The 26,738-nt window shown below is 38.5% G+C and overlaps 1 protein-coding gene across 1 annotated transcript; it reads left to right on the top strand.

Moving 5' to 3' along the window:
- Positions 1–575: 575 nt before the first annotated feature.
- On the top strand, positions 576–14,476 carry rspo4 (R-spondin 4). The gene is made up of 5 exons (XM_030779102.1): positions 576–645; positions 11,101–11,289; positions 12,700–12,837; positions 13,753–13,947; positions 14,448–14,476. Exons 1-5 carry the CDS (start codon positions 576–578, stop codon positions 14,474–14,476), a joined length of 621 nt encoding a protein of 206 aa, XP_030634962.1.
- Positions 14,477–26,738: the final 12,262 nt, after the last annotated feature.

Genomic DNA, 26,738 nt, shown 5'->3' with positions numbered 1-26,738 from the left:
CCAACCAAAAGTATTTTCATATGATTTTTTTCCTCCTTAAAACTCTAACGATACCCTAAACTTTATTCAACAAACCAAACAAACTCTACCTCAAAATAAAATCAAAAGCAGCATAATGAGGAGTGTTCCAGCCACAGCAAAAAAAAAAGCATCTTTAACTGCCTTCCTGCCACTAAACTATTAAAAAAAAGTCACAGAGCCTGAAAAAAAACGTTATAATTGAGTCTACATGTAGGAGAAAATAAAATAAGTCACAAGTGTACAAGGACAAAGTAATCGGACCAGCTCAATGAAGTGACCCACGTTCTTCTCAAAAGGTGGAAATAACGCTGAAGAAAGAAAATAACGGCGCACATCCAAATCCAGTGTAGTTTAAGGCCTATATACTTCTAAAATATACTTTCAAAACCATCCAGTGACCTCCTTCTTTATTCTTGGACCTCTAAAGGAGGTTAGACAAATTGCGTTCCACAAACTACAAATCTGAACTTTGGTTCACCGTTTTAAACTAATTACGTGATGAGGGAGAAAGGGATGATTCACCGTTACTTGCAGTTATTAAGGATCTGGGAACAATGTCCATGCAGGAGAATAAGGGGGAGCCTGCCTCTTTATCCCACCTCCTCAACTCTGGAGACTTTGAATGTGAAACGCGGGCAGGGGTTTAGCTCAGATGTCACGAAACTTGCTTTCGGGCGGTAGTTCTTAGCACAGATGCATTTGCGACTATTTGCCTTTATAACGGTGGTTAGCAACACGCTTATGTTGAGCTTTGCAACAAGAGAACGAAGTGGTAAGATTTTTTTAAATCATCAATTTAAGTCGCAGTGACTCTGATAACGTTATTTAGGTCGGTGCAGTCCTCTTTTAAAGTTGTCGTGGAGTGCTGAAATAGCCTACTTTTTACAATTTAAATGTCTTCCAATGGGCTGCATGTTAGACGTATGCACCTGTGCCCAAACTCTTGTCGACACTCTCGTGGTTAAGGTAACGTTTTTATTGAGTAGGTCAAGTACCCTCTAAGTGTGTGACCTCCACTTGGAATTCCGATTTGTAACTGTGATTCAGCGTGATTTACCGTCTGCTGAGCGGTCTACGTCTCAACCCTTTCCTAAAACATCTTTTGTAACAGATATGTTGTCCTCTGTGAGAACGATTCTGTCAAACAGTTGTTTGCCAGTCATCCTTTATCCTGGCTAAGTTGCCTCTATTTTACGTTAATTACGACACAGCTGGAAAGTCTTAAATTCCCAACGCAATGCAACAGTCACAGTTCGCACACTCCTTTCAAGCTCGCACTCTCATGAAATCAGAGTTGTAGATAGTTTGCCACAATCTTGCTACTGTATTGTTTTGTTTTTTTTTGTTTGTTTGTTTATTTATTTTTCATGTATTTATTTATTTTAACACCATATTGTAGTGTCTTCCAAGTTTCGAAGGGATACTCAAACCGATAATTAAATTCCGTTATTTCGTTAACTGGAGGTATTTTACCTGCTCCCTGGGTGTTCCCCAGCGGGCAAGTGAACACTAAGTCGCAATAGATTTTCTTTAGTGCCGCGAAGAGTATGGACTGCATGCATTTAATATTGAATGTTAAGATCATTAAGACCGTATAGATTCACATATGATGATGATGATGATGATGATTACTGTTATTATTATTATCATTATTATTCCCACTACTTCTACTACCGCTACTACTACTACTAGTAGTAATAGTTATTTTTGTATGTTAATGGTGGTGATGATGATGATGATTACTGTTATTATTATTATTATTATTATTATTATTATTATTACAACACTGCTACAAGTAGAAGTAGTAGTAGTAGTTATTGTTGTATATTAATGGTGGTGTTGATGATGATGATGATGATTAACAGATAACCAGTTTAAATTATCTTGTTCTTAATACTTGTTAGATCCTGGTTCTCATGTAATGATTTCACCACAGTAGCTGTTGTGAGGATGAGACATTGGAGTAGCTGATACCGGATCAGAGGGTAGGGTGCAGGGCATGTCTGTTCAGTCATTTTAGGAGATGATTAATAACATTACCACATATGAACAGAAAGGATGGAAATGTCAGGTAGTGTGTCAAGTACACACTCATCATCATCATCACATTAAGTACACACTTAGTGTACTTGACAGATTCATTTTAGAACATTGTAAAATGTTTAATCTCCTAACAGTATATTCTCATGTCATTTTTATGGAGGCTTTTGGTGACTTCGTATTTCACATTCAGCACTGTTCTACTTTGAAAGTTTAGAGTATTTTCCCCAAGATTTTGCTTGTGCCTTTTTGTTCTGTGTGAGTTAACACTATATGCAAACCCATAAAACATAAAAAGATACATATATTTACTTCAGTCCTCTATGAGCTGGGTCTAGTAGGGCTTTCATGTTTGCTCCATGCCGGGGTCGTGAGTGGAAAAAAAAGAAAACATAACTAGCTTGTTGGTCACATTTATGTGCTGCAGGTTTTGTTTTTGAGGAAGTATGGTGTTAAACCCTTAGATGGAACACAGATGATGTTGTACTAATGTTGTCTGTTCTTGGTTAACTGCCATTATAGTGGCTGGAAGTTTGGGGAGGAGCAGACATTTATGTGCACATATACAGTTAAAAGAATTAGGGTAAAAAAAAAATATAGACAAACCTTGGTCTGAATTTGATTTTAAAGACTTTGCATGGCAGTTGAAAGCAAGAATGTGACTTACTGTTCTCGTTTCATAATGGGGTGTAATTTCCAGGATTAGCCTAGCTTATTTGACAAAAAAGCACAGGTATCCAGGTAGGTTTAGAACAATTTCAAACTGACCGCAGTAGCTTTGCAAGCTATAAATAAGGCAAGCTAGTTACCTCATCAAGTAAACTACTACCACCTGCACATCAGCTACACAGATCAGATAAAAGCAGCTCGCTGTACAGTTTTATCTCTCATTCTTTATAGAGCGTCCAGTGACGATTACAGAGGTTCAGAGCCAGTGTTGGAAAAGTAAGTTCCTTTAGTTTATTTTTTTTTATTTTTTATTTTTTTTTAAACAAATTGAGCAACTCTCCTCTTTCAGATTTCCCTCGGGGTTTTCCATTTACCCAGAGTATTTCCATACTTTCAGCTTCAGCCTCTTTGGCTGAGAAAAGAATGCAGGCGCTTACACCTTCTGCTATGTTCTGTGAGAGATAAGTCTAAGGCCCTGCTCTTGCATGTGCTGATGTTTGTTGATGAGTAGTATTGACACAGTCAGGTCTTTGTGGTATAGTCCTCATTAAAAAAGCCCATTAAAAGCAGCCAAGCCAGGAAACATAAGAACTCCACAGACAGCGATACAGTCTATGAGTCAGCCTACTTCCATCTACTGACTTAGGCCTACTGTTTAGATCTAACACAGTTGGTACCGTAACCAACAATGTTACCAATGTTACCATAGTTTCCAAAATGATACAAAAGAGTTGAGACGGCTCATTATAATCGACTTTAATTTTGAAGAACAAAAATGGAAAACATCAGAGCAGTTGATGAGTGTGTGATAGCATGTGTGCAAGTAGTCTTCTGTTTTGTAATTTGAATAGTGTCTCAGGCAGGCAGTAGTTATAAAGTATTAAAAACAACAACAAACAAACAAACAAACAAAAACATATGATCTTGACAAAGCAGTAAAAAACATAATCCTTTGTTCAGGTGCAGGAAAGTGTGTCTAGCAGTGATGCAGACCTGTGTCTGCTGAGTGTCTCAACAGTAAGTGTGTGTGTGTGTGTGTGTGTGTGTGTGTGTGTTTGTGTGTGTGTGTACATGAGAGAGAGAAGCAGTCACTGAACACTCGCCAGTCTTACTATGACATGCCACAGGGTTCCTGTGGATGGCTAATCACCCAACATCTTATCTGTCAGTTCTGTCACATTATTTCCCCTAAAACTGGAGCCTGAAAACATTTTACAATAGACTGTTCACTTACCAGGTGATGTCATCACTGGTTATTTAGACAAATAGCTTGGTAGCTTCTGTCTGGTGACTAGGAAAAGAACATGCCGCTTAATGAGTGCATACATACACCAGACAGTAGGAGTGTGTTTGTCAGTCTCTGCTCAACTTTTGTGTCTTTTGTTACTTTTATCATTAACTTTTTCATATGGACTTAAATTAATTATAAAACTTCAGACATGGCAGGTGTTAGTAGTGTCACTGCCACACCAGTTTATTAATTAAGCATACATTGTGAGACAAGTTACCTTTTTGTCAAAACAAAACTAAAATTAGGTTCTTTTTGGAAGTCTTCAATTCACCTTTAGCTAGAATGTTCACTCAAAAAAGTTTGTCTTTTTCTTATATGATTTTAAAAAAAACAAAACAAAACCAGTCACTAGAACATGGTCTCAGGGATCCAACACAAGCATGCCAGAACTAATCATGAGCCTGTGGAGAAATGGAGCACAGAGAACAGGTTAAACAGCCTGTAACTTCTTCCACACATTTGCTGCGACCCCTTCAAAAGGATGTCTGGCACTGTATTTGCACAGGAGCTTTTTGAGGGCCCTGTTTATGTCTATGAGATGACTGATGTTTTTTTCTAGGATGAATGAATTCTTGAATTACTGAACTTCACTCACTGTGCTTTGAGGGCCATCTGTACAACTGCATTGTCTTTGTCACTGTCCTCACCCACAGCAGTTTGGGGGTGTATATGTAATTACTGTATTGTTTTTGTACGCCTTTGTCGTTACTCACAGTGGCTGGGGTGTATCTGTACCACTACATTGTCTTTGTCTTTGTTCACAGTGGTTTGGGATGTGTCTGTACTACTGCATTGTCTTTGTCTCGATCTGCCCGAGCACCACAACATAAAATTCATCAGATGACAAATTTCACCAAGGTCATGAGGACTTTATTTTGGGTGTTTTAAGTCAGTCAGTCTGCTTGGTCTGGAGGAACATGGGAATAATGAAAGAATGACATTAAAATGATGTAGACACGCATATCATTGATAAAAGTGATGATTAAAAGAAATTTAAAGGAATGATATATTAAAAACTAACTTTAAGCTAAATATGTAAAAAAAAAGATGAAAACTGCATACAGAACTGCAGAAATAGTATAGTATTCCATGCCTTTGGATCATAAAACAGAATATCGTTCTGTCAGATCTCTTACATTTCACTCTGGGAGCACAGAGTAGATAAGGAGATCGAAGTGTTCCTATTAGAGGACGTGCTAACGGACAGTCAGAGATGAACAATTGTGCTAAATTCTTAAGAGCTTTGTATACAAGTAAAACCAAGTTAAAGCAATCCCGAAAGATACCAGGAGTTAGTGCAAACAGATGTTGTTAGATTTCCTTGTTTTTGTTCAAATTTCATAAGCAGAACTCATATGATGCCAAGACCTTTTGCTTCTGGTTTGACTGGAGCAGTTTTACATCAACTTTACAAAAAATTGTATTTTTCTTTCCATTTGCTACAAAAAGTCAGCTGCACTGTATAGTGTTATTCTAGTTCACTTTGCTCAGTTTTGCAATAAATTCAATGTGGTCTGCTGAAAATTCAGACTGAATTTTGTTTCATAATTGCTTTTTTAATTATTATTATTTTTATTATTACTACTTTTTAAAGGTTATCATTTGTTTCAAGACCTGGACCTTTAACATTTACTCATGAAAAGAAATTATTTGGAGATGGTTTTGCGATTACTAAGGACTGTACTGTTATCTTTCTTAAAAAGGAAGTTTAACTAAATCAAAAACCATTCAATTTATCTGACACATCAGCAGATAAACAATCAGAGAATATCTTTGTTGGAAGTGGGTCAAGGAAACATGAGGAGGGTTTTTGATTCATTGCACTGCTATGGAGTTTGCCATCACTTTTATCTGCAGGAGAAGTCCAGTGTTATTATTGTCTATGGAACGATAAATGAAGATGTGCTTGGAGAATTTGAGAAATCGAGGATTAAATATTATAGATCTTCTCATTTAAGAAAGCAACAAATTCTTTGCTTTTTAGTACAAAGACAGGGCTAAGTCAGCCCACCAGCAGGCCCAGTTTAAAAACAGGAACCAAGGACTGTTGCCTCTGTCAGTGATAAATTCTGAAAGAGTGATTAGCACAGCATGCTCAGTTTTGTTTTTATGTTGCAATGGTGCTCTTAAAGTTATCACAAAGCACCACAAATTTAGTTTTTCTCTGTTTACAATCAGATTTGCTGCATTCCCTTTTTTAAGGACAATGATTTTCATCAGTTTTCAAGTGTGTAGTCACATCTGTAAATTTCTTTTTAATTCTCTCTGGAGCGACAGGAGCTCTCTTCATGGCACTGAAATAATTTAGCTCATTATGTGAAGTGCTCTGGAGAGACTGCCTGTGTATGATGCTAGAAAAAGTCAATTCTTAAGTGGTGTTAAAATCACATCTCTCAACAGTGGTTTGCATATTGTTTACTGTTTACTTATGGTTGGCTGCTCACACAGTACCATCCAAACAAATGCAGCAATGACCAATAGCATCATCTGTCAAAGTGACAACAGCATCAGTGTCCCTCAGTCTTAGACATTACATCTAGAATCTAAGGCCATGATTATGTGTGGGTTGCGTAACATGTCAATAGCAGTTGAAACAATGTAACAGGCTCATTAAATCAATTCCCTTTGAGTCAGAGGGATTATTCACACATGAGTGAAAATCACTGGGATTTGAGGGTTTATCTTCATTGGTAAGAACAGTGAATAAATGTTTGTGAAACTTTGATACGATGGAAGAATGGGAAACTTTGATGCACAAAACAGAGATACAGACAGAAAGAATGTGAGTTGTGCGTCTAGAGAGGTAATGCAGCTTTTCCACTGCATGGTACCGGCTTGACTTGACCTGACTCTACTCGTTTTTTTCGGTTTTCCATTAGTAGTACCTGGTGTGTAGTACCTGGTACCCATAGGCGTCATTTGGTACCTGGTACTTTTTTTGGTATCTAGCTGAATGAGGCAATGGTAAATATACCTGCGATTCACATGTCTGTAGTTACAGTCGGTGCATAGGAAATTACTAAACCACAGGGGACACGTAAATAAATGTGAGCTGAAAAAGTACCTAACATGGCATGGTAGCCGAACAAAGTTATCTAGCTTCTCTTTCAAAAGTGTAGTGTGAAATCCCAACGTCACCAGCTACATTGAGGGGGCAAGTGTAGTGGAAAACGAACGAGGTACCAGCCACCAAAAAGCGAGGACAGCCGAGTGGAGCTGGTACCATGCAGTGGAAAAGCGGCAGAACGTCTTTCATTCCAGGGGAGAATATTGGAGAAGATAGAAGCTAATACTCCACCTAACACTCCAAAGTGCCTCCTGTCACTGTGCTGACTCATGCATTGTATGCAAAAAATAGTGGCAAAAAGATTCAATCTGATGGTTTTATCAAATCCTAATATAAAATGAGGTCAAATTAGACCATTTACTATCCCTTCTTTGCTTATAGTGTCTTTTCATGTAACTTCCAAGCAGAGCTCAGACATATACAGCCATTCCCCGACATATGTCCAAGTTCTGTTCTGACTGACTGGTCGTATCTTGAAATGGACGTAAGTCGGATGTATGTTAGCATGGGATTTAGAAGTCGTATGGCAATTTAGAGAGATCCTGTGATGTACACAATGCTGGGATATTGTCTGACAGTCACTATCATATGCACACAGCCGTTAGCACTGTTTCATATAACTGGAAAACTTGACATATACAATTAGAGATGCATTTCTGCGAGAAAATGCGAATGTGATTGCGCCGCAGCATCATCGAATCTTAACTGTAGAAATACTCAGTCTGTCTCCAGTGGAAGTGTAGCCACGGAGCAAAAGGCCATTAAATCCAACCTTTTGCTGCCGCTGTGTGCCATCCCTCGTCGTACCACTAGAGACCTTAAACTTTCCCTATTCATTTTCAATGGGAAAATAAGCGATTAAAAACAGCAATTAAAAAAAGGGGGGGTGGGGGGCGCGATGAATTAGCTGTATGCAAGCACACTACTGCGAATTAGGACAGACCTGTTACCGCTGCAATGGAATCAATATCATGAAAAGGGTTAGAAAAATGCCTGGAATATAAATGATAATAATATGTCCTACCACTAGGGGTGGAAGAACAATATATCACTGCTGCGCAATCACATAATGAACATCCAGAGACTTGACTTTTACTGTATGAGCTCAACATTTATGGATGACACTCGTTTACCACCTTACAGGTGGACGTACAACCAAGTGTAATATTTACATATATATATATATATATATATATATATTTTTTTTTTTTCAAATTTACGGGTGGTCTTAAGTCGCATAGGTGGTAAGTTGGGGAGAAGTTGTAATTCTTTCTTAACACAACCTAATATAGTGAGTATGTTTTTAAACAGTTTGTCAAGAATGTCATACTCAAGCAAAGAGAATCCAGTCCTGCTCGGAAGCAGTGACATTACAACCAGACACATGTTCCCCAGATCACGCCCCAGCTGATGGACGAGTTGCAGGGAAACCCAATGATGAGGGGAGGTGCTGGAGACCTGCCTTAGCACTGATTTCACTAAACATCTTGGCATCTTTTACACCCACTGTGTATTCCATGCATGAGAGTACATGAAACTCCCCACAGATGGTTTGTATTTAAGCTGCTGAGGTCTCTACACAAATGCCATGCAGTGCCAACATGTTTTAGGATTACCACCTTCTCTTCAGACACTGGACTGGGATTTTCAGCACTTAAAACTATGCCTGGCTTTTGCATTCTGTTTAGCTCTTCTCTCGGGGGCGTGTGTGTGGGGGGGATGGGGGGGGGGGGGGTCTATCTGTGCATGGACCATCCCAGCATAAATTCAGAGGTATTCTGTCTTTTGTTACAGTTGCAAGCAAGCCGGATAACTCGGTCTGAAGGTAGTCCTGTAGACCCCGGCCATGTTTTAGATGGTTTGGAGAGGAACAGTACCTACCTGTCCAGGTGTGGTCTCTGGAGTGACAGTAATGCCTGGAGACATTGTCTAGCTAGAGAGGCCATATGCTGATAATGTCTGAAAAGAGGTCTCTAGGCAGGCTGGACCTTCTATAGTGAGAAAACTTGACCACAGTCTTTCTCTTCACTAAACTGAAAACGTGCATATAGTCTCATTAAAACAATGAAACTGCATATGTATTGATCAGTGCTCAAAACATCCATCTCTCATTTTACATGATTACCTTTTCTAATCTAAACAGCTAGCTAGCTAACACTTATGAATCTAAACCACATAGCATGACTAGTTTGCCATGCTGTCTTTTTCCCCCATGTGTTTTTGGCTCTTTGCTGTTTGATTATGGCATTTAAAGCTTAAAATCCATTGGCCATGGACCCAACTTGTTTTGTTTGGGTTAAACCCAATTGCTACTATGGTGCATCCACTGATGTGAGGCCAACAAGTTGCTGATGCATCAAAAAGGAATATTTTTCTGGGATAAAATGATGTTTAACTACAGTTCATCTCCTGGCAAAAAGAAAAAAAAAGAGACAACAAAATAATGTTGTGACAGACAGGCGTCTTCAGTTTGTCAGTCTTTCTTTATTTTTTTATTTTTACCTCGTGTGGTTTAACAATGAGACATTACAAAAACCTCTTTCAAATTGTTCACCACATCAACTTTACAGAGAAAAAAAACAAGGAATGTTACATAAAGAGAACACTTTACTCTCTCTCTCTCTCTCTCTCTCTCTCCCTCCCTCCCTCCCTCCCCCTCTTCGTGTTGTCGAATACTTTAGACATCAGAGTTAATTCCATGCTTCTAATGGATAGAACGCTGAGCGCATGATCGTGATGGAAGCTGATTCGACTGCAGGCTTTTGTGGTACATCTATTCCAGACAGGGTTTCCCATATTAGGCACAGGGGCATGATCAGAACCATGTGCCCCTTCTTTCTCCTGAACCCCCCCTCCCCCCCGCCAACTCTACTCCCCTCCAGGGACTCCAATGAAAGAATCTTCTCTCCGTCTTTGCCTCCGTCCAAACTTAAACAGGCATAAAGTCTGTACATCACTAACACATTTTTTGCTGGAGAAAAAGAACAGAGCGAAGGCTTTGGGTTACTGTGCCATCAGTGGGTAAGAGTGAGGGTGTATGGGGTGGGGGTTGGTTGGGGGGGGGGGGGGGGGTGTAGGAGATTTACATCTAGCCATAGGCAGTCTTGCAGTAAACCTTTCTCTCTCTGTTTAACATAGGCTGATAGCAGGTGGACCAGCAGCTGAGTGTTTAGATATTTGCCTCATCACCTTGAGGTTGTGGGTTCCCACTTGGTGCAGACCAATTAATGGTTTTGCAATCCATTTGGAATTGAGGTTTTCATTGTGGCAGAGGTGAGCCAATAACCACAGTGTATTCTCCCTGAGGTCTCAGAAGGCACACTGGTTGTTTTTTGGCTAGACCCTCTGACTCCTAGCCCTGAGGTTGTGAGTTTGAGACCCACTTGGACTTGTTATGTTATAATCCTTTGAAATCCTGTTTTCAACCCAGCGCCATAATACACGAAGTCAGCTCTGCTTTCTTTGTTCAAAAAGGTTATTATGAAATGCTGGAGATTCGTCATGCATCAATCACTTGCGTTGCTGGTTTCACAAACAGTTGAAATGCTAAAAGCTTTAGCAGATCCAATGCTGTCGAGGAGACATTCATGTTAGCCATTTGATAATGCAAACTGGGCAGGTCCACTGTGGGAGCAGTAGAGACCTGATGGAAACTGAAGTGCTGAGGTTGGATAGAGAATGTGTCTATGTAAATATTTATTTTATTTTACCACATTGAGGATCAGTAGGACTTTCTATATAATATAACGTCATACCTTTTACTGCACACTCTCTGCTGTAAATCCATCCAAAGACAGCTTACTTTCCCCTCCTTTGCCAGAGTTCATGTTTTTTCACTGTATATTTGGTCTGTATTTACCTAAAGAGAGAGAGGGGGGTAGGCTAGGCTACTGCTTATGACAGTACTGGTATTGTATATCACACATAGCTAAATGTGCTGTAGTTCAGAGAAGTGCCATAATAATATATTCTGTTTTACCCATTTTTTATGTCTCATTCTGTGTGTGTTCAGCCATCAGAGAGGACTGGAAGGACTGCAGAAACTGTCTGGAGTGCTCGAGGGACAATGGCTGTGTGCGCTGTCCAGAGAGACTCTTCTTGTTCCTGCGTAGAGAGGGCATGACCCAGCATGGCTCCTGCCTGCACTCGTGCCCTGCCGGACACTACGGCCAACGCAGCAAAGAGGTCAACCGCTGCATGAGTGAGTTGACCCCCCCCGGTCACCTTGTCCGCTCATCACACGGCCATAGCCGGGGCGTGACGGTTCACATTTAAAAATCCAGCTTTAGGGATTAGGGACATGGCTTGGAATGGTTTGCTGTTCTGTTGTTTCTGGCAGATCATGCACTGAGGGGGATGAGGAGAAAACTGAGAAAACATTTTTGACAGGGGAATTGATTTTATTCTGAAGGTCTTGGGCAAAGAACTGGGAATGATGGTTAAATTGTCAGGAAGATAGCACTATGTTGACATGTGAACCTCAAAGAGTTCATTTTAGTCAAAGGTGAAAGAACGCTGCCAGCTTCCTGTAGAGTTCTGCAAGTGCTCAAAGCAGAGTTTTCCTTTCTTTATATTAGCATGTGTTAACAGATACATTTTGGATTTTACTCATGTGTTCAGGTAAAGAAAAAGTTTTCTTTAAAATCTCTGTATTACTTGAACGTCGGTTGAGAGAACCAATCAGCAAAGCAGAAAAAGGACCACACAAATTGAACAGATCAGGCACCATTTCAGATGATTAACATTCTTACTGTCTGTAAATTTTCAAACCTTCTCTACCAGGTTATTTCAACTAATGTGATGCCACAAGGTCTCTCTGGGAGAGACTGATAGAGAGGGGACATGCAATTTCCTTTAGCTGTTGTCAGAACTGGAACACTGCAATTTAGATGACCCATTTCTCAGTGAAATCTATCCCCAATGTTAATGATCTGTAATCAGTTAATTACTTAAGCAACTGTTTTCAGCATACTCTGTGTCCCACATTTACTCAAATGTTCTTTTCTTTTTTTGTGGCAATGACTTTACCATATGTCCATAAACAAATAACAAATACATTTAATCCAGATTAGGAATCTGTGTCAATAATTTATCACTGATTATTACTTGCAAATACATGTTTAATAATGTGCTAGTATGCCTGTATTTTTTTCTTTTAAAGAATGAAATTAACAAAAGCAGGGGTGCTGAGAGGACAAATATTCTAGTCCCAGTAATGAGCAGAAGATGTTCACAGTTAATGCCATTGCTGTAACATTTAATGATACAACACTGAGAACAACAGCCAAGTCGATGTGAACAAATATTTCAAATCTGCTTTTTCTTAGATATGACAAGATGTTTGTTAGATATGTTAGAAATGCTGTCTGTCTCTATCTCTATCTCTGTCTCTGTCTCTATGTCTATTACTGTCTCTCTCTTTGTCAGAGTGCATGAACACCATCAGTCAATCTGGGTCAATTTTACACCACTTTCCTTAACAGGAATTCCACCCTTCTATTTTCTCTCACAGATGGCCCCGTCCTCATTTCCACTCGACTGTCTTATCCTGTCTCTGAGTGTAGGATATACAGCATGTTTACTTAGACTGTATCTTTTCACACTTCCCTAGAATGCAAAGCTCCCGAATGTGAGAGATGCTTCAACAAAGACTTCTGCACCAAGTGTAAGAAAGGTTTCCTGCTCTTCAAAGGAAAGTGCTTGAGCGTCTGTCCAGAGGGAACTTTCCCACACTTGGCCGATTGCGTTGGTGAGGTGCTTACCGTTCCTAAACTAGCTTGTCCTTTCTTGGGCAGACGTCATTACACTCTCATCATGGTGCTGGGAGATGGACTATCAGTCAGCTTGATTGTAGAGTGACTATTATGTTTTGGAATATGTGGAGAGAAAACAAAGCTCATTGCTTCCCAGACTGTACCAATTACACATTCATATAGGCCACACAGCAGCTCCCTATCATCACTGTCAACAGTGATCACAAATACAGAATCACTAACCATTAGTATGGTGATCAGCCATGGACTGTTCTCCATCTATGATCAGAGCTTGGAAAATCAAGAACTTTTTAGAAGCACGAAGGAGATTCTAAAGTGGCTACCTTCCATAAAAGGTTTTTAAGCTTTGTATGAGCATACAGACCGTATTGAAATAACTACAGTACAAGTTTGTCAGAGACTGACTAAAATCAAATCTATTAGGCAAGATGACACATTTATGAGAAGTAGTTTCCATTAGATAAGAGATATGTCACAGTTACTGTGAGTTAGGTCTTCATCAGACAAATATAACAGGCTAATATTTTGCATACAGCACAAACTCATTGATATTCATCTGACATGTATTTCAGAAGGTCCTGTATCTGCAACAGTTTCTGCTTTTGCAGCTTGTTATTTTGTTTTTCTTGATCATTGTTTTGTTTTGGATTTTTTTTTGTAATTTCTCTCTGCTGTTTCTGAAAGCCTGCTGTTTACTACTGTTTACACAGACCGTTCATATTATGCAATAGGAAGAAGGTCCTGGCGCCACATTGCACTGGCAGAACACTGTCAGTAGAGGAGGTCAACCTGTGTTAGAGATAATTAGGTTAATGAGGCTCTGTGTCACTGGTGTCCCCTCACCTTAGAGCCTCTCTCTCTCTCTCTCTCTCTCTCTCTCTGTCATCCAGAGAACTGTGAGCTGAGTCCTGCAGGGCATTGGGGAGAGTGGGGTCCATGCCAACACAATGGCATGCTGTGCGGTGTCAGATGGGGCCAGCAGATCAGGACACGAGTGGTGTCTTGGAGAATGCCTGAGGAGTCATCTCCATGTCCACCTGTGAGTGAGAGCAGGAAGTGCCGTATGAAAAAGCGCTGCCCTAAAGGTGAGTGCGGTGGCGAGACCTCCCACTATTTGTAATTAGATGATAGAGCTGTCGTTTGTATTAATTAGTGATAAGTGATGCAAGTTTTTTTTTCCCAAATTCACAAGAGGCTACATTTTCAAAACCACATGTTTGACCTTAAGGAATTTGCACAACTTGGCAGAAAACCGTTGTTTGTCATATGACAGGGTTGGGCATTATAAAATGTCATATAACATAACAGTTTATTAAAATAATTATATAACAATTTCACCAGCATAAATGTTCACAACGTATGTCAAGTTATGCCTAACAGTCCTTGTAATAGCTATATGTCAGTGACACAGTCATTCAGCATTGATGTCAGCTGTCTGTGACACCCAGTGATGGCACTGGTCAGTCTATCTGACGTATGCTAGATACACAGACTATAATGATGGATGAAACCAACTCAGGACTGCTATATGTCTCTTTTGGCAGTTGATTGACATGAGAGGTAATTTTTTGGTTGTGTCAAACAGAATTTGGCGCGGCTGAGTTTGGAGACTGACAGCTGCTTTAGACAGCCTTCACTTCTGTGTTCAATGTAATATTTGATGTGAAATGGTAGAGATGGACAGGGTTATATCAAAATGCTGAGGAGGGGGACTTGCCCTTTTCCAGTTTGTTTGTTTTGGAGTGTCTGTAGGCCTGTGTATGCACACATGACTCCAGGATGCAGAACGCAATGCCAGACATGGGATTCAGGCTCCAGTTAGCCTTTTGCTCATTTGTGAGACAGTTGTTGCACACATATGGTCCGTATGAAAAAAGCAAAAAATAAACAAAACTATTTACATTAAAACAGACTTGCTTTGGTAGGACAGGATAGGGCAGTATGACTTTTAAAAAGTTTCCCAAAGCTTGTCAATAGAAGGCCATTCATTTTGTTTAGACCCATGGTAATTGTGGTAACTTCTCTGAATTGCTGGCATTCTATCAATACCAGAGGTAGTCCTTGTGTTTTTTGTTTTGTCTTTGTTTGGTTGGTATTTTGTGTATTTGGCGTTTTGTACGTTGTTTACTTTCCATTTAAATGGCCTTTTTTTGGATGTAATTTTTACTTAAGCCAGCTCTATCCCAGTCACACATGTGATTAGTCATGACTACCTGTGATTGTGATGGTGGTATCAATCCTTTGATCACCCCTTTTTCTGAGCTCATTCACTGTGCTCTGTCATCCAGGGGTAGGGTTTACGGATCTTGGGAAAAAAAAACTAAAACGCAGGACTTTCATTGGTTGCCACAACAACCAATTATCGTTGGCCATCGGACCCTCTGTGTAGGACAAGACAGTCATATGTTGTACGGAGTCATACAGAAATGAACAAGCAGAGAAAAATCACAGAATTTCCCTAGAACCAGGATTTTGGAACAGTTATGGGGATTATCCTGGCTATTTTGCACTGCATTTCTTAATGCTGTCATAGAATGTTCTGGAAATGATTGTAAGGAGCTTGAGAAAAAAAAGGAGAGAGAAAGAAAAAATCTTGAAATAGTTAAGGGTGATTATTACCATACTATGCACCTGGCTTGTTTTGATATTGTGTCCTCATGCTGTTTATCACATTACACTGTTTATACTGTTATTATACTCAGTTTAATTGAAGTCACTCTCTATGGTGTATCATTTAGGAGAAGACTTGCCATTCCTCTAAATGTCATGACAATAGAATTTGTTCACCCCATCATGGTTTACATGTCAGTTGGACCAAAAAAAAAAAAAAAAACTCGCCAAATAAGTGCCAAGCATTATGAAAGGCCTTCATCCCATCTCTGTCTCAGTTCAGCCTCCATCAAGGGCTCCAAATTTTGTTTCCACTGAATGCTACAGTAGAAATCGTTTGTTTGCTGTAATTATCATTATCATTGGCAGATCAGATGTCCAATGGCATTAAGGGAAAAAAGAAACACAGGCTTTCATGGCGCGATTCACGGAGGCCATCAGTCAGCCCTAATGGCATCCATCTGCAGAGAATCGTCCTTGTGGCATCCATAGACATTCCGCCGTGTTCGCCCAGAGTCATTATGCACCATCCACCCCCCTCATTTTTATCGTTTAATTTCTTTTCTTATTACTTTCATATGAGCTGGGAACTCGTCCTTCTGTCTGGTTAGCAGTTGATAAAAGCCTGACCTTCCTTGACTGGAATGTCCTTTTGTGTCATAACTGTATTTATTTATTGACCTATTTATATTTATTTGTTTGTTTACTTGGTTATTATGCGGTATGTGATTGCTTTGTTAAAGTAATTGGATATGCAATAAAGTGTGAACATTGCTCGCGCTCACATAATTCAACAGGACTGCTTCTGAAATCTTAAATTTTCTGAATTTTTTCTTTCTTTCTGAAAAGAAAGAGAATAAGAAAGAAAGAAGCAGAGTGGAAATATTGGTAATTTGATCATTCTTTGATTTTTTTCTTGGCTATTGTAGATATTATCAGAGTACACTGGAAAAAAACATACCCTACATCCTCTGTGTGTTTCCACAGAGCAGTAACCATCCTACTCAGGTTTGGCCAAGAAACATTTTTAACAGTTTTTCAACACGCAATATTTGAGAGGAGATCTGAGCTGATTTAGTGAGCACATATAACACAGGATGTAAAACGCTGATGTCTAGTGGGTATTTGATTTCTTTATTATGTTTTAATCTATTAATCTATTTCTTTATATTCTTTCATAAGTGAATCCTAGACAAATGATGATATTTTAGTAAAGAAGGTCTCGCTGATAACTCGCTGATTTTTTTTTTCTGTAATAGGACAGTTGGCATTTCATCGGCAGATGCTGGGAAATGATTTAGAGGCTGTATAATTTCTCATCCTAGCTAGCTTGTTTTGTACAGTTTATAATTTTTGGAACCTGCTTTAGAACAGCAGATCTCCTGATTCTATGTCTTATAGTTGGATTAAGAGTATCAGTCAACTGAAAATTGACTGAAAAATGTACAACTGAAAAATGTACAATAACCATGGACTGACCTGGCATCAGGGTTCAGCATGGCACAGTCTGTTTCTGAGGAGTCCAATAGTGGTCAGTGATTATACCCCTCAAATAAAGAGATTATAATGCTGATTTTTAGTAAGAAAATTACAGTGACCAAGGCATTTGATTCAAATGAAAAACATGTGGAAAAATGTTTCTCTTTCTTTTCAAAACATCTCCAATCCTAGCATATGTCTCAAATATGTTAATACAAATGTAGCAGTCTTCTCACTTCCTGCTGCTCTTTGCAGATTATGAAAGAGTCTAAAGGTCAGTTATATCTGACAGTTAATTAGGCCTTTACAGAATACAGTCAACTCCACAATTCTAAGCATCCTTGAGTGAAAATGACTGGTTTAAATAAACAAATGTATTAAATAAACAAAAGTAAAGTGATGTGTTTTATGATAGAACATTTAGGACAACTATATTTACCTATTTGTTGTATACCATTTTCATTTCTTAACGCACATTTTTTTTCTCCAGAAGATGACTGTCAATTTTTTTGTATCCTTAAATACCACAAACAAACAAACAAACAAACAAAAGAACAATAAATGAATAATTTCTTTTTCTTTTCACTACCTTTTGAAGTTTTGCTCACATTAGAATAGCTATATTGTGGCCTTCCATGACTTCCTGATTCACTGTTGTATAAAAATGAAGTAATGCCCATGTAAAATCAATTTGCCATCCACGGCCACAGGGAAAGACTGCATAACCTTGTTATACCATTTATACCACTTTAAGGACAACAGAAAAGAAACTGGAACAGCGTATGACCCGCTTGTAGAGGAGTTATGCGCATCTTGACCACACACAACGAAGACTGGTCTTGGAGGCAAAGAAAAATGAAAGGAACACAGTTTGACAAATGTATTGTTTCATCTTAATTATACAGTCTCCAAATAGACAGTGAGACACCACTTTGATTTCATGATTCCACTGAGGAATCTTGTGAGAAGCAGCTTTCAGAACAATGTCGAAAATAAGTAAACTTGTGGGGTTTGATAAATGATTTTGCCATTTGGATTGGAAACAGGTGGTATGATCAGATAAAACAAAAAACAAAAACTGAGCTGATTGGCCACAAACACCATGAAGGACGCATACAGAGAAAAGCTCCATGGTACCTGCTGTAAAATATGGTTGGTGTGTATATGAAAGGATATGGAACTCTGTCAAACCACCAGGACACTTGGTTTCCTCATGCTGGAATGCCACTGCAAGTTCCAGAAAAACAGAGATCCGAAGCACCACATCCAGTTCCTCGGTCCTCAGACTTAAATTCATGTGAAAACCTGTGGTTTCAGTCCATAAGGGCAGGCCGCAGGATATCAGGGATCGGGAATGATTATGTCAGAATGGAATGATCGAAGATCCTATCCAGTCTGTTTTTTCCATCTCATAAAACATTACAGAATAATGCTCAATGCCATTTGCTTGAAAAGGAAGAGTACACAAGGACATTTGGGAGGGATGTAAAAGAAGAGTTTGAGAAATGTGTAATTTTTTTTTAATTCCTCAAACTCGCTTGTAAAAGTGTTATACCGGATAGTCATTGGTATACATTCCACAAGTGTGTGAAACTTGTTTTTGGGGAATATGACAATGTTCTTCCATGTCATATTTCATCAGTTTACTTTTTGTTGAAAAATACCATCTCAGGTGTTGCCCCGTGACCACCCATAAATGTTCAATTAGTCTGAGATGTGGTGATGGAAACAGCCACAGCTTATGGTTTTAATCACATTAATGTTTATTCTCAAACTGAAGTGTGCCCCAGGATCAGAACAGAAGTGCGTCACCATCAAATGAATCAGATTACGATCATCGCTCAGAATGGATCTTTATTTCTTGGTGTTTACCTTCCCCTCTAATGGACTGGTTAGCTCCAAACCATGCCGGGAAAATATACTCCCCAGAGCACCAGAGCCATCCACTATCCATCCTTCCCATTGAAAACAAGCTCTCAGGCTTGGAGGATTCTTTCGCCGTGCGCCACATGTTCATTCATCCGTTCACTAAGAACATCGACAAGGATGACTCATCTGATGATATGACTTTTTTCCATTGTTCACTTAGATCATTGGCACTTCACAAGGACTTGTGCTTTTTCAGGGGAAATAAGATGTTTATGGATTGTTTGATATGATATGTTTACGTGAGTTCTGCAAAGCTCTTGGATGAAACTGCCTCGTGACGTCCTGGGCCAGTGTTTTTGGTGAAGTGATTCAGAACTGCTTGTCTGTTTTTCCTTGCATTTTAAACCAGTGAGCAGCCATCACAGTCGAGGAGAACATACTTTTGACCACAGTTGATCTTAGCAGATGACGCTTTTCCACCAGACTTCTATTCCAGGGTAGTCTCAGCCACTGTTTCTCAGAAAATGTAAGTGAGTCTCGCTGTCTTCATCACTGAAGCTGCTGCCAGACACTTCCCTAAACAATCATTTCTTTTTCACTGAGATTTTTCCTTTAGCTGTGGTGGCCAAAAGAAGGGGTTATAGGGTCCATCCGGCATATTTTATCCATGGCCTTAGCCCTAGTACAGTAAAAGTTGCTTAATTAAGTCAGGAATTGCACTTGTGTGGAAGTACCTGCTTACCATATTTTTCTGTATGTTTTATGGAAAAAAAGAATGTCATAGTTCTCTCCAGGTGGGGCTGAAAGCTAAAATTAAAAAAAAAAAAAATGGAGGACTTGGAAATGATACATACAGACCTCATGCCAGAATATTTTGTTATTCTTATCTCAACTTTCTCATACATTTTTGCATGTTGGGGTTGTATAAGTTTGACCCTTCAGATTCATGAAATCTCATAACCAAGAAGTAAATGACCCATATACACATAATGAATGTGCTCTTTTCATAAATTAGCATGTGTTCATGAGAACTGTGAATTAGAGAATTCATAAGAAATGTGAATTAGTGGGAATTCATGAGAACAGTGAATGTGTAAAACTTCATGAGAATTGTGAATAAGTGGGAATTCATGAGAGCTGTGAAATAGTGATAATTCATGAGAACTGTGAATTGGAGAACTCATGAGAGCTGTGAATTAGTGAGAATTCATGAAAATTGTGAATTAGTGAGAATTCATGAAAATTGTGAATTAGTGAGAATTCATGAAAATTGTGAATTAGTGAGAATTCATGAGAGCTGTGAATTAGTGAGAACTCATTAGAATTCTGAATTGGTGAAAACTATGAATTAGGGAATTCATAAGACCTTGAATTAGTGAAAATTCATGAGAACTGTGAATAAGTGAGAATTCATGAGCATTGTGAATCAGAAAATTTGTGAGAACTGTGAATTAATGAGAATTCATGAAAACTGTGAATAAGTGAGAAATCTTGGGAACTGTGAATTAGGGAATTCGTGAGAACTGTGATTTAGTGAGAATTCATGACAACTCACAATAAGAGAGAATTCGTGAGAATTGTAAATTAGCAATAATTCATGAGAACTATGAATAAGTGAGAATTCATGAGAACTGTGAATTAGAGAATTCATCAGAACTGTGAATTAGTGAAAATTCAGGAGAACTGTGAATAAGTAAGAATTCATGAGAACTGTGAATTAGAGAATTCATGAGGACTGTGAATTAGAGAATTCAGGAGAACTGTGAATAAGTGAGAATTCATGAGAATTGTGAATAACTGAGAATTCATGAAAATTATGAATAAGTGAGTTTCATGAGGATCTTGAATTAGTGACACTGCAAAATTGTCATTTAAGGCTTTGCATCCTGCCCCATTTGTTCGGAGGTGTTATTCTTAAAAATGACATTCAACGAGTAAGAACTTTCCCAATGCGGACATTGAAGTCCTCCTCTCAGAGATCAGTAAAGGAAAACATATAATTAACAGAGTCAATAGTGCAATTAAGGGACCAATTAAAGCCAAGCAATGAGAAAAAATCACTAGCTCTGTCAACACAGTGCCATTTGAGGTCCCTGTCATCACTGAAAGAAAAGAAGAAACAGTTTGCCATGAAGTTGATTTTAAAAAAGGAGAGTATATGCCTAAATAGGTGTTGTTGCACTGTCAGTTTGAGATGCTGATATTATAGAATTTATTATTCAATAACCTCAGTTTAAAGTAGTGTTAGTAATATAGTTATGTTAATACACTTTTAATTATATTATCATTCGTATAGGAGAGTAAAGCAGTCAAATACCAGAATCAAACAGGATAATCTCAAATGATTGTACATTGCAATGTTCAATCTTTATATTAAAACTCAAAATTCTTTCAAAGTAATGGAGTAGATTCAATTTATTAGTCAGAAACAAAGTTTTCTAGCTTTGGAGAACAAATTACACAGCACTTGTGCAACAGGTCTGGACCGGTCGTAAATTTCGTTCTTGCCAAACAGAAAGTTCTGAATTCAAGAAAACTGGTGAAAATGACAGGTTCTCTGAAATTGCTCGTATGAGCCACTGATGGACAAATCTGTTGCATCAGGCCCAATATTCTTAACATGCGAATAACTAATCTGAGTTATCTAAATAAATATATGTTTATTAGCCTGATAGAGCACAGTCTAGTCATGGCACTTCAGCTGCTCTTTCAGTGTCAGTGAGGTGCATGTACAGTTACAAGCAAGTCCAGGGAAATGGCATTAGTCTCCACACATGCTGCATTCCTGTGGGGATGTTCATACTCAGTCAGGTGAAATTAAGTGGAAGTTAATGCCAAATATGTTATGTTACATGTGTGCAAGTCTTTAACCTCCCAGTTAGGCACAGTTTTATGCTCTGCATGACAGTAACAGTAACAGGATCAGTTAGGGTAACAGACACAGTTACAATAACAGTAATACACTAACAGAGGAGGGACTTAAGATGGCACAGAAAACTGGACATGCCAGTTTGGGAGATAACAAGGCAAGTCCTTGAATATATCTAAAAAATTAATACAACTTGGACACTTAAGAAAGCACTTTTTCCACTGGATAGTACTAACACAACAAGGGCTATGATGATATCATATTCCTCCGCTCATGTTATGTTTTTTAGTAAGGGTTTATTCACTGTAGTGAAAGCATTTTTCACAGTAGATGGGCATGCCCTCCTGCGTTAGTCATTGTGGTGTGTTGGTATGTCACAGCTAGTTACTCATTATGTTTTATCCAATTACCTGGTTTAAAACAAGTCTGTGGAATATGAATAGCACTCATTTTGTTTTTACCATAGACAGACACACACACACACACACACACACAATTAAATTACACCGACAAAGGCATAGAGGAAGTCATTTGAGGACAGATCAATGTGATCCCACATCATCTGTAAAATGTTTTGTATCAAACAAAGTGTCTAAAACTGCCCAAATCAGTATTAACAAAGCCCAGATGAGCAATACACGTTGGGGATTCTGCTCTATGTGAGTCCATGCTGGTATGGTACAAATACCAGTGAACACGACTACAGTGCCAGCTAACAGAAACTACAGTCATTCATATGATAGACTAATATATGAATCTGCACAAAATAAACACTGAAGGTTTAGAACAGAGTAAAACGAATGAACAAACAATGTATTAAAATTATACTCTTTATAATGAAACCCATACATTAATGCTGTGGTCAGTGATGTGTTTGGGTATGATTGGTAGAAACATGGAATGATTCCAGACAGAGGGGACCTGTTTTTCGGTCAAAATATTGTAAATCTACATCATTGTATTCCTTTTTACAATTCATCTTAATAGTTTTGTGGCCTCTCTTCGTGTCCTGTTGAACATTTTGTCATCACCATGGTGAGAGACAGTGAGGGAACTCTCACTGGCAGTAGACGAATTTTTGCTGACCTTCACAAATTGGGGTGACAGTTATTTAAAACAAAACAAACAAACCTGAACATATCACTGTCATATCATTATCCAGTATTAATGCACTGATAAAAAGACTGAAGATGTCTGGAAGTGATAAACAGGCCTGAACTGGGATGCACAGCAAGTCAGATGGCCCCCGTGAAAAAAAAAAAAAAAAAAAAAAATCTGAAAGGTCCATTTGGAAATCTACAGGCCTCAGCTGCAACATGTGGACTCAAAGTCTCTATATCTGCCATCAGAAAACAGTTCAATTCCAATAGGGTTTTTGGAAGAGAAAATAATACACCTGTATACAGGGCAACCAATAACAATATGAATGTGATTTTGGTGAAAAGGGATGTTGGAGCTTTGGTTATACGTAGCTGTTTTGATTCCTCTCTGTGCACAGCGGATTTTGTTAAGGTCAATGGAATCATGAACTCCAACAAGTACCACAACATTGTGAGCGAGAACCAGGTTCCATCTGCCTATAGGTCAAAATTTGGCTCGCAAACCCAAAACAATACGACCTGTTATACCCCTAAGTATGGTCCACTGACCACTGAATTAATGTTTAAAAATAACCTTGCTGTACTTCAGATAGCTGTGGTTAGAACTGTGAAGGGGCAGAATAAAGGGGTAGAGAGAAACATCTTATATGCTTTTATATCAATCCATTATGATGTTCATGCATCTGATTACCACACACATGTGGACACACACCTCTGGGGCGTAATTACTTCTTTGTTCTCTGTATTGCATGGGTGAGTAACAAGTCAGTGTCATACAGTCCAATGCAAAGTGTGCTTGCCAACCAATGTTGTGCACTGTAGTACAACCTATCCGTTAGCCGTCAGTGAACTAGCTAAATGACTGCTTGGTTTCAGTGCAGTCATATCACAAATTAAACTCTATCATAAACTTCACACCACCACACTACAGATAAGCACAGCATAGAAAATAAGGATGAAATACAAATCATTAGGATCTGCTCTTTGTCTGTCTGTCTGTCTGTCTGTCTGTCTTTGTCCACACATTTTTCACCCTATCAGTGACGCCTGTCTCCCAAACATCACATGCTAATTAGACCTCCTAAAGGTACTGAAAATAGAACTGGCTTTTCTAGACAGAGACCAAGGAAGAAAACTTGAGTGAGGGAGAGAGATGGACAGATGAAAGGAGAGAAATCTGAGACAGAGAGATGGCGAAAGATTGAGAGAGAGATATGAAGGGAGAGGAAAGATGAGGCAGGGAGATTTAGAGATTGCAGGGCAGGGGAGAGAGACAGAAAGAGAGAGCGAGAGAGAGAGAGAGAGAGAGAGAAAGATGAAAAGGGATAGAGAGAATGAGCTCTTGCTCCTCTTCCAAACCACAGTTTCTGTTCCTCCGACATTATTAGTCTTCTTTCCCTTTTTATGGTCCTCTCATTATATAGGTTGTCTTTCTTTTTTTCTTTCTTTCTTTCTTTCTTTCTTTCTTTCTCTCTTTTTTTTCTTTTTTTTACAAACAAAAACATGAGGAATAGAATATTCCTGAGTCTCCAGCCCTGCGGCGTGTTCGTTACGGTCTGCAACTTTCTGACATTTTTCTGTTCCCTTTTACCAATGTAGCTGATGCCACCCAGGACTTCCCCTGCTCCTGATATTAAAGCAGAGAGTCAATAGATTCAAACCAGACATGAAAACATCTAGAGCGTTTGAGGTAGAAGTGTGGGGCATTTGAAATATTTTCAAATATGCCAAACATTATTTTTCTCTTCCAAACGCATTCATCTTCTCTTTTACCTCTACGCTTATTCATTTGAAAGTTCACTGTGCAAACCGTAAGAAAAGTTTAACTTCACATGCAGCGTGACAAATGAAAAATGTTGACGACATTCATGCAAACTGATTCAGATTAGCGTTTGATAAGGATTCAACCACAGCACTTCGGTTTCACAGATGTGGTCAAAAATTCCTCACACAACCAGAGGACTTGAAATGCATCAGATAATGCGCTTTTGTTCACAGTCCAGGAACTAGCTGCAGACCACTCTATGCCAGCAGTTTCTCTGCTTTATTACAAACTGGTAAACTCACCACTTAATCCTGTTAAAAATATTATTGTAATTTTGGTCACTCAGCATTACTTTTCACCCAAAGCAGTTTTAATCCGCTGAATGTTTTTATTCACTTACTGTCAAACATCAGGGATGATGGAGTTGAGATGATGTCTGGACAAGTTAACATTAAGATGTCTAACTGTCTAATGAATGATTTCATCAGTATTTTCCTCTGCTGACAGAGAGAAGAAAAAACGAGAGGAGAGGGGGAAAGAGTAGAGGAAAAAAACAATGGAAGCTTCAAAATAATGAAACAGTTCTTGAACCCCCTGGACCAACCTGAGGACCTGGAGAGACAAAGACTTGCACCTGAAAAAGAAAAATGTGCTTGAAGACACCACAAGGAGGTCTAATATGTCGCTTTTATTTTTTTATGTGATCACATGATCACTAATATTTTGAAATCCACATTTACCAAAGCATAAGGGTAACAAATTTGTATTTATGATTTTTTGTTTGTTTGTTTTTTTGACATATTGGGAGTTTTAACCCAGTACATGCTGTTGTTAATATTGTGTACATATCTCTTATAAAGCTAGTAATTGATATGCATAATTTTAATAGATCATATGAAGCTTGTAATTGATATGTAATTGTAGTAGATCATATGAGGCTTGCAGTTGATATATGTAATTTTAATAGATTATGTAAAGCTTGTAACTGATATGTAATTGTAATAATTCATATGAAGCTTGTAACTGATATGTAATTGTAATAGATCATATGAAGCTGGTAATTGATATGTAATTGTAATAGATCATATAAAGCTTGCAACTGATATGCATAATTGTATCAGATCATATAAAGCATATAACTTATATATAACTGTAATAGATCATATGAAGCTTGTAATTGATATGTAATTGTAATAGATCATATAAAGCTTGTAACTGATATGCGTAATTGTGTTAGATCATACAAAGCATTTAACTGATATATAACTGTAATAGATCATATGAAGTGTGTAACCGATATGTAATTGTAACAGATCATATGAAACATGTAACTGATATGTGTAATTGCAGTGGATCATATGAAGTGTGTAACTGATATATGTGATCGTAGTAAATAATGTAAACCTTGGTGCAGCCAGAAGACATTATAAAGATGTGACATCACACCTCAGCACAAAGGAGAAACACATAGTCACATCTCAGGTTCTGTTTTTTAATCGGCCTTTGGACCAAACCTTTTCCAGTCTGCTCCTGTTGCATTGGACATACATTCTTCAGTATCTGATGCCTGTTTGCAGGATACACCAAAAGGCATCGAATCTTGGGAAATCACATCAGGTTGTACAAATCATTCCAGGTATTTGAACTTCCATAGAGAATCACTCTTCTATACTTTGCAGTTTGCCAGTGCCATAGTTAAGCAAATGGAAAATCTGTTGCAGAGGCTGGCTGCGAAGGTGTTATTTGTAATGAAGTGAAACACTTGTTTTTGATTTTCTCTCTCTCTGTTTTTTTTTTGGGCATTTTCTTGATTCTTCCTAATTTAAGCCTCTGAGAGCAAATGGAAGCATGTATTTCCTGCACCTAGGATGAGCACAACACTGTTCCTCTCTGCTTAGGCAGAATGTCACATATTCTGCAAGTTAACAAATAAACTTTGTAATTGTACATTGTATATTCCATTGTATATTCCCAGATGTGGCAGATATCATATATTCCCAGCTCTCTCAGACTTTTTTTGAGTTGGTTAGCTGGATTTGATTAATCTTGTAATCTAACATGTAATCTCTTTTCTGAACTCTGATTGGACAACATATGTGTCCTTGTTTGTGAGATTAACTTCAAGGGATGCTGATGCTGATACTTTGCATTGTGATTTTTCCAGTATTCTTTTGTTCTATTCCA

Source organism: Chanos chanos, chromosome 7 (genome assembly GCF_902362185.1).
Source record: "Chanos chanos chromosome 7, fChaCha1.1, whole genome shotgun sequence".
In the NCBI taxonomy this organism is placed as follows: domain Eukaryota; kingdom Metazoa; phylum Chordata; class Actinopteri; order Gonorynchiformes; family Chanidae; genus Chanos; species Chanos chanos.
This window is presented reverse-complemented; position numbering and strand designations above follow the sequence as displayed.

What these genes read in the sequence shown, in the direction of transcription:
- rspo4 (XM_030779102.1), top strand. Translation starts at nt 576, where the DNA reads ATGTCCATGCAGGAGAATAAGGGGGAGCCTGCCTCTTTATCCCACCTC. An exon ending in AGAGGTCAACCGCTGCATGA is followed by an intron (nt 11,290 to 12,699) that starts GTGAGTTGACCC and finishes ACACTTCCCTAG; the next exon opens with AATGCAAAGCTCCCGAATGT. An exon ending in GAAAAAGCGCTGCCCTAAAG is followed by an intron (nt 13,948 to 14,447) that starts GTGAGTGCGGTG and finishes TGTGTCAAACAG; the next exon opens with AATTTGGCGCGGCTGAGTTT.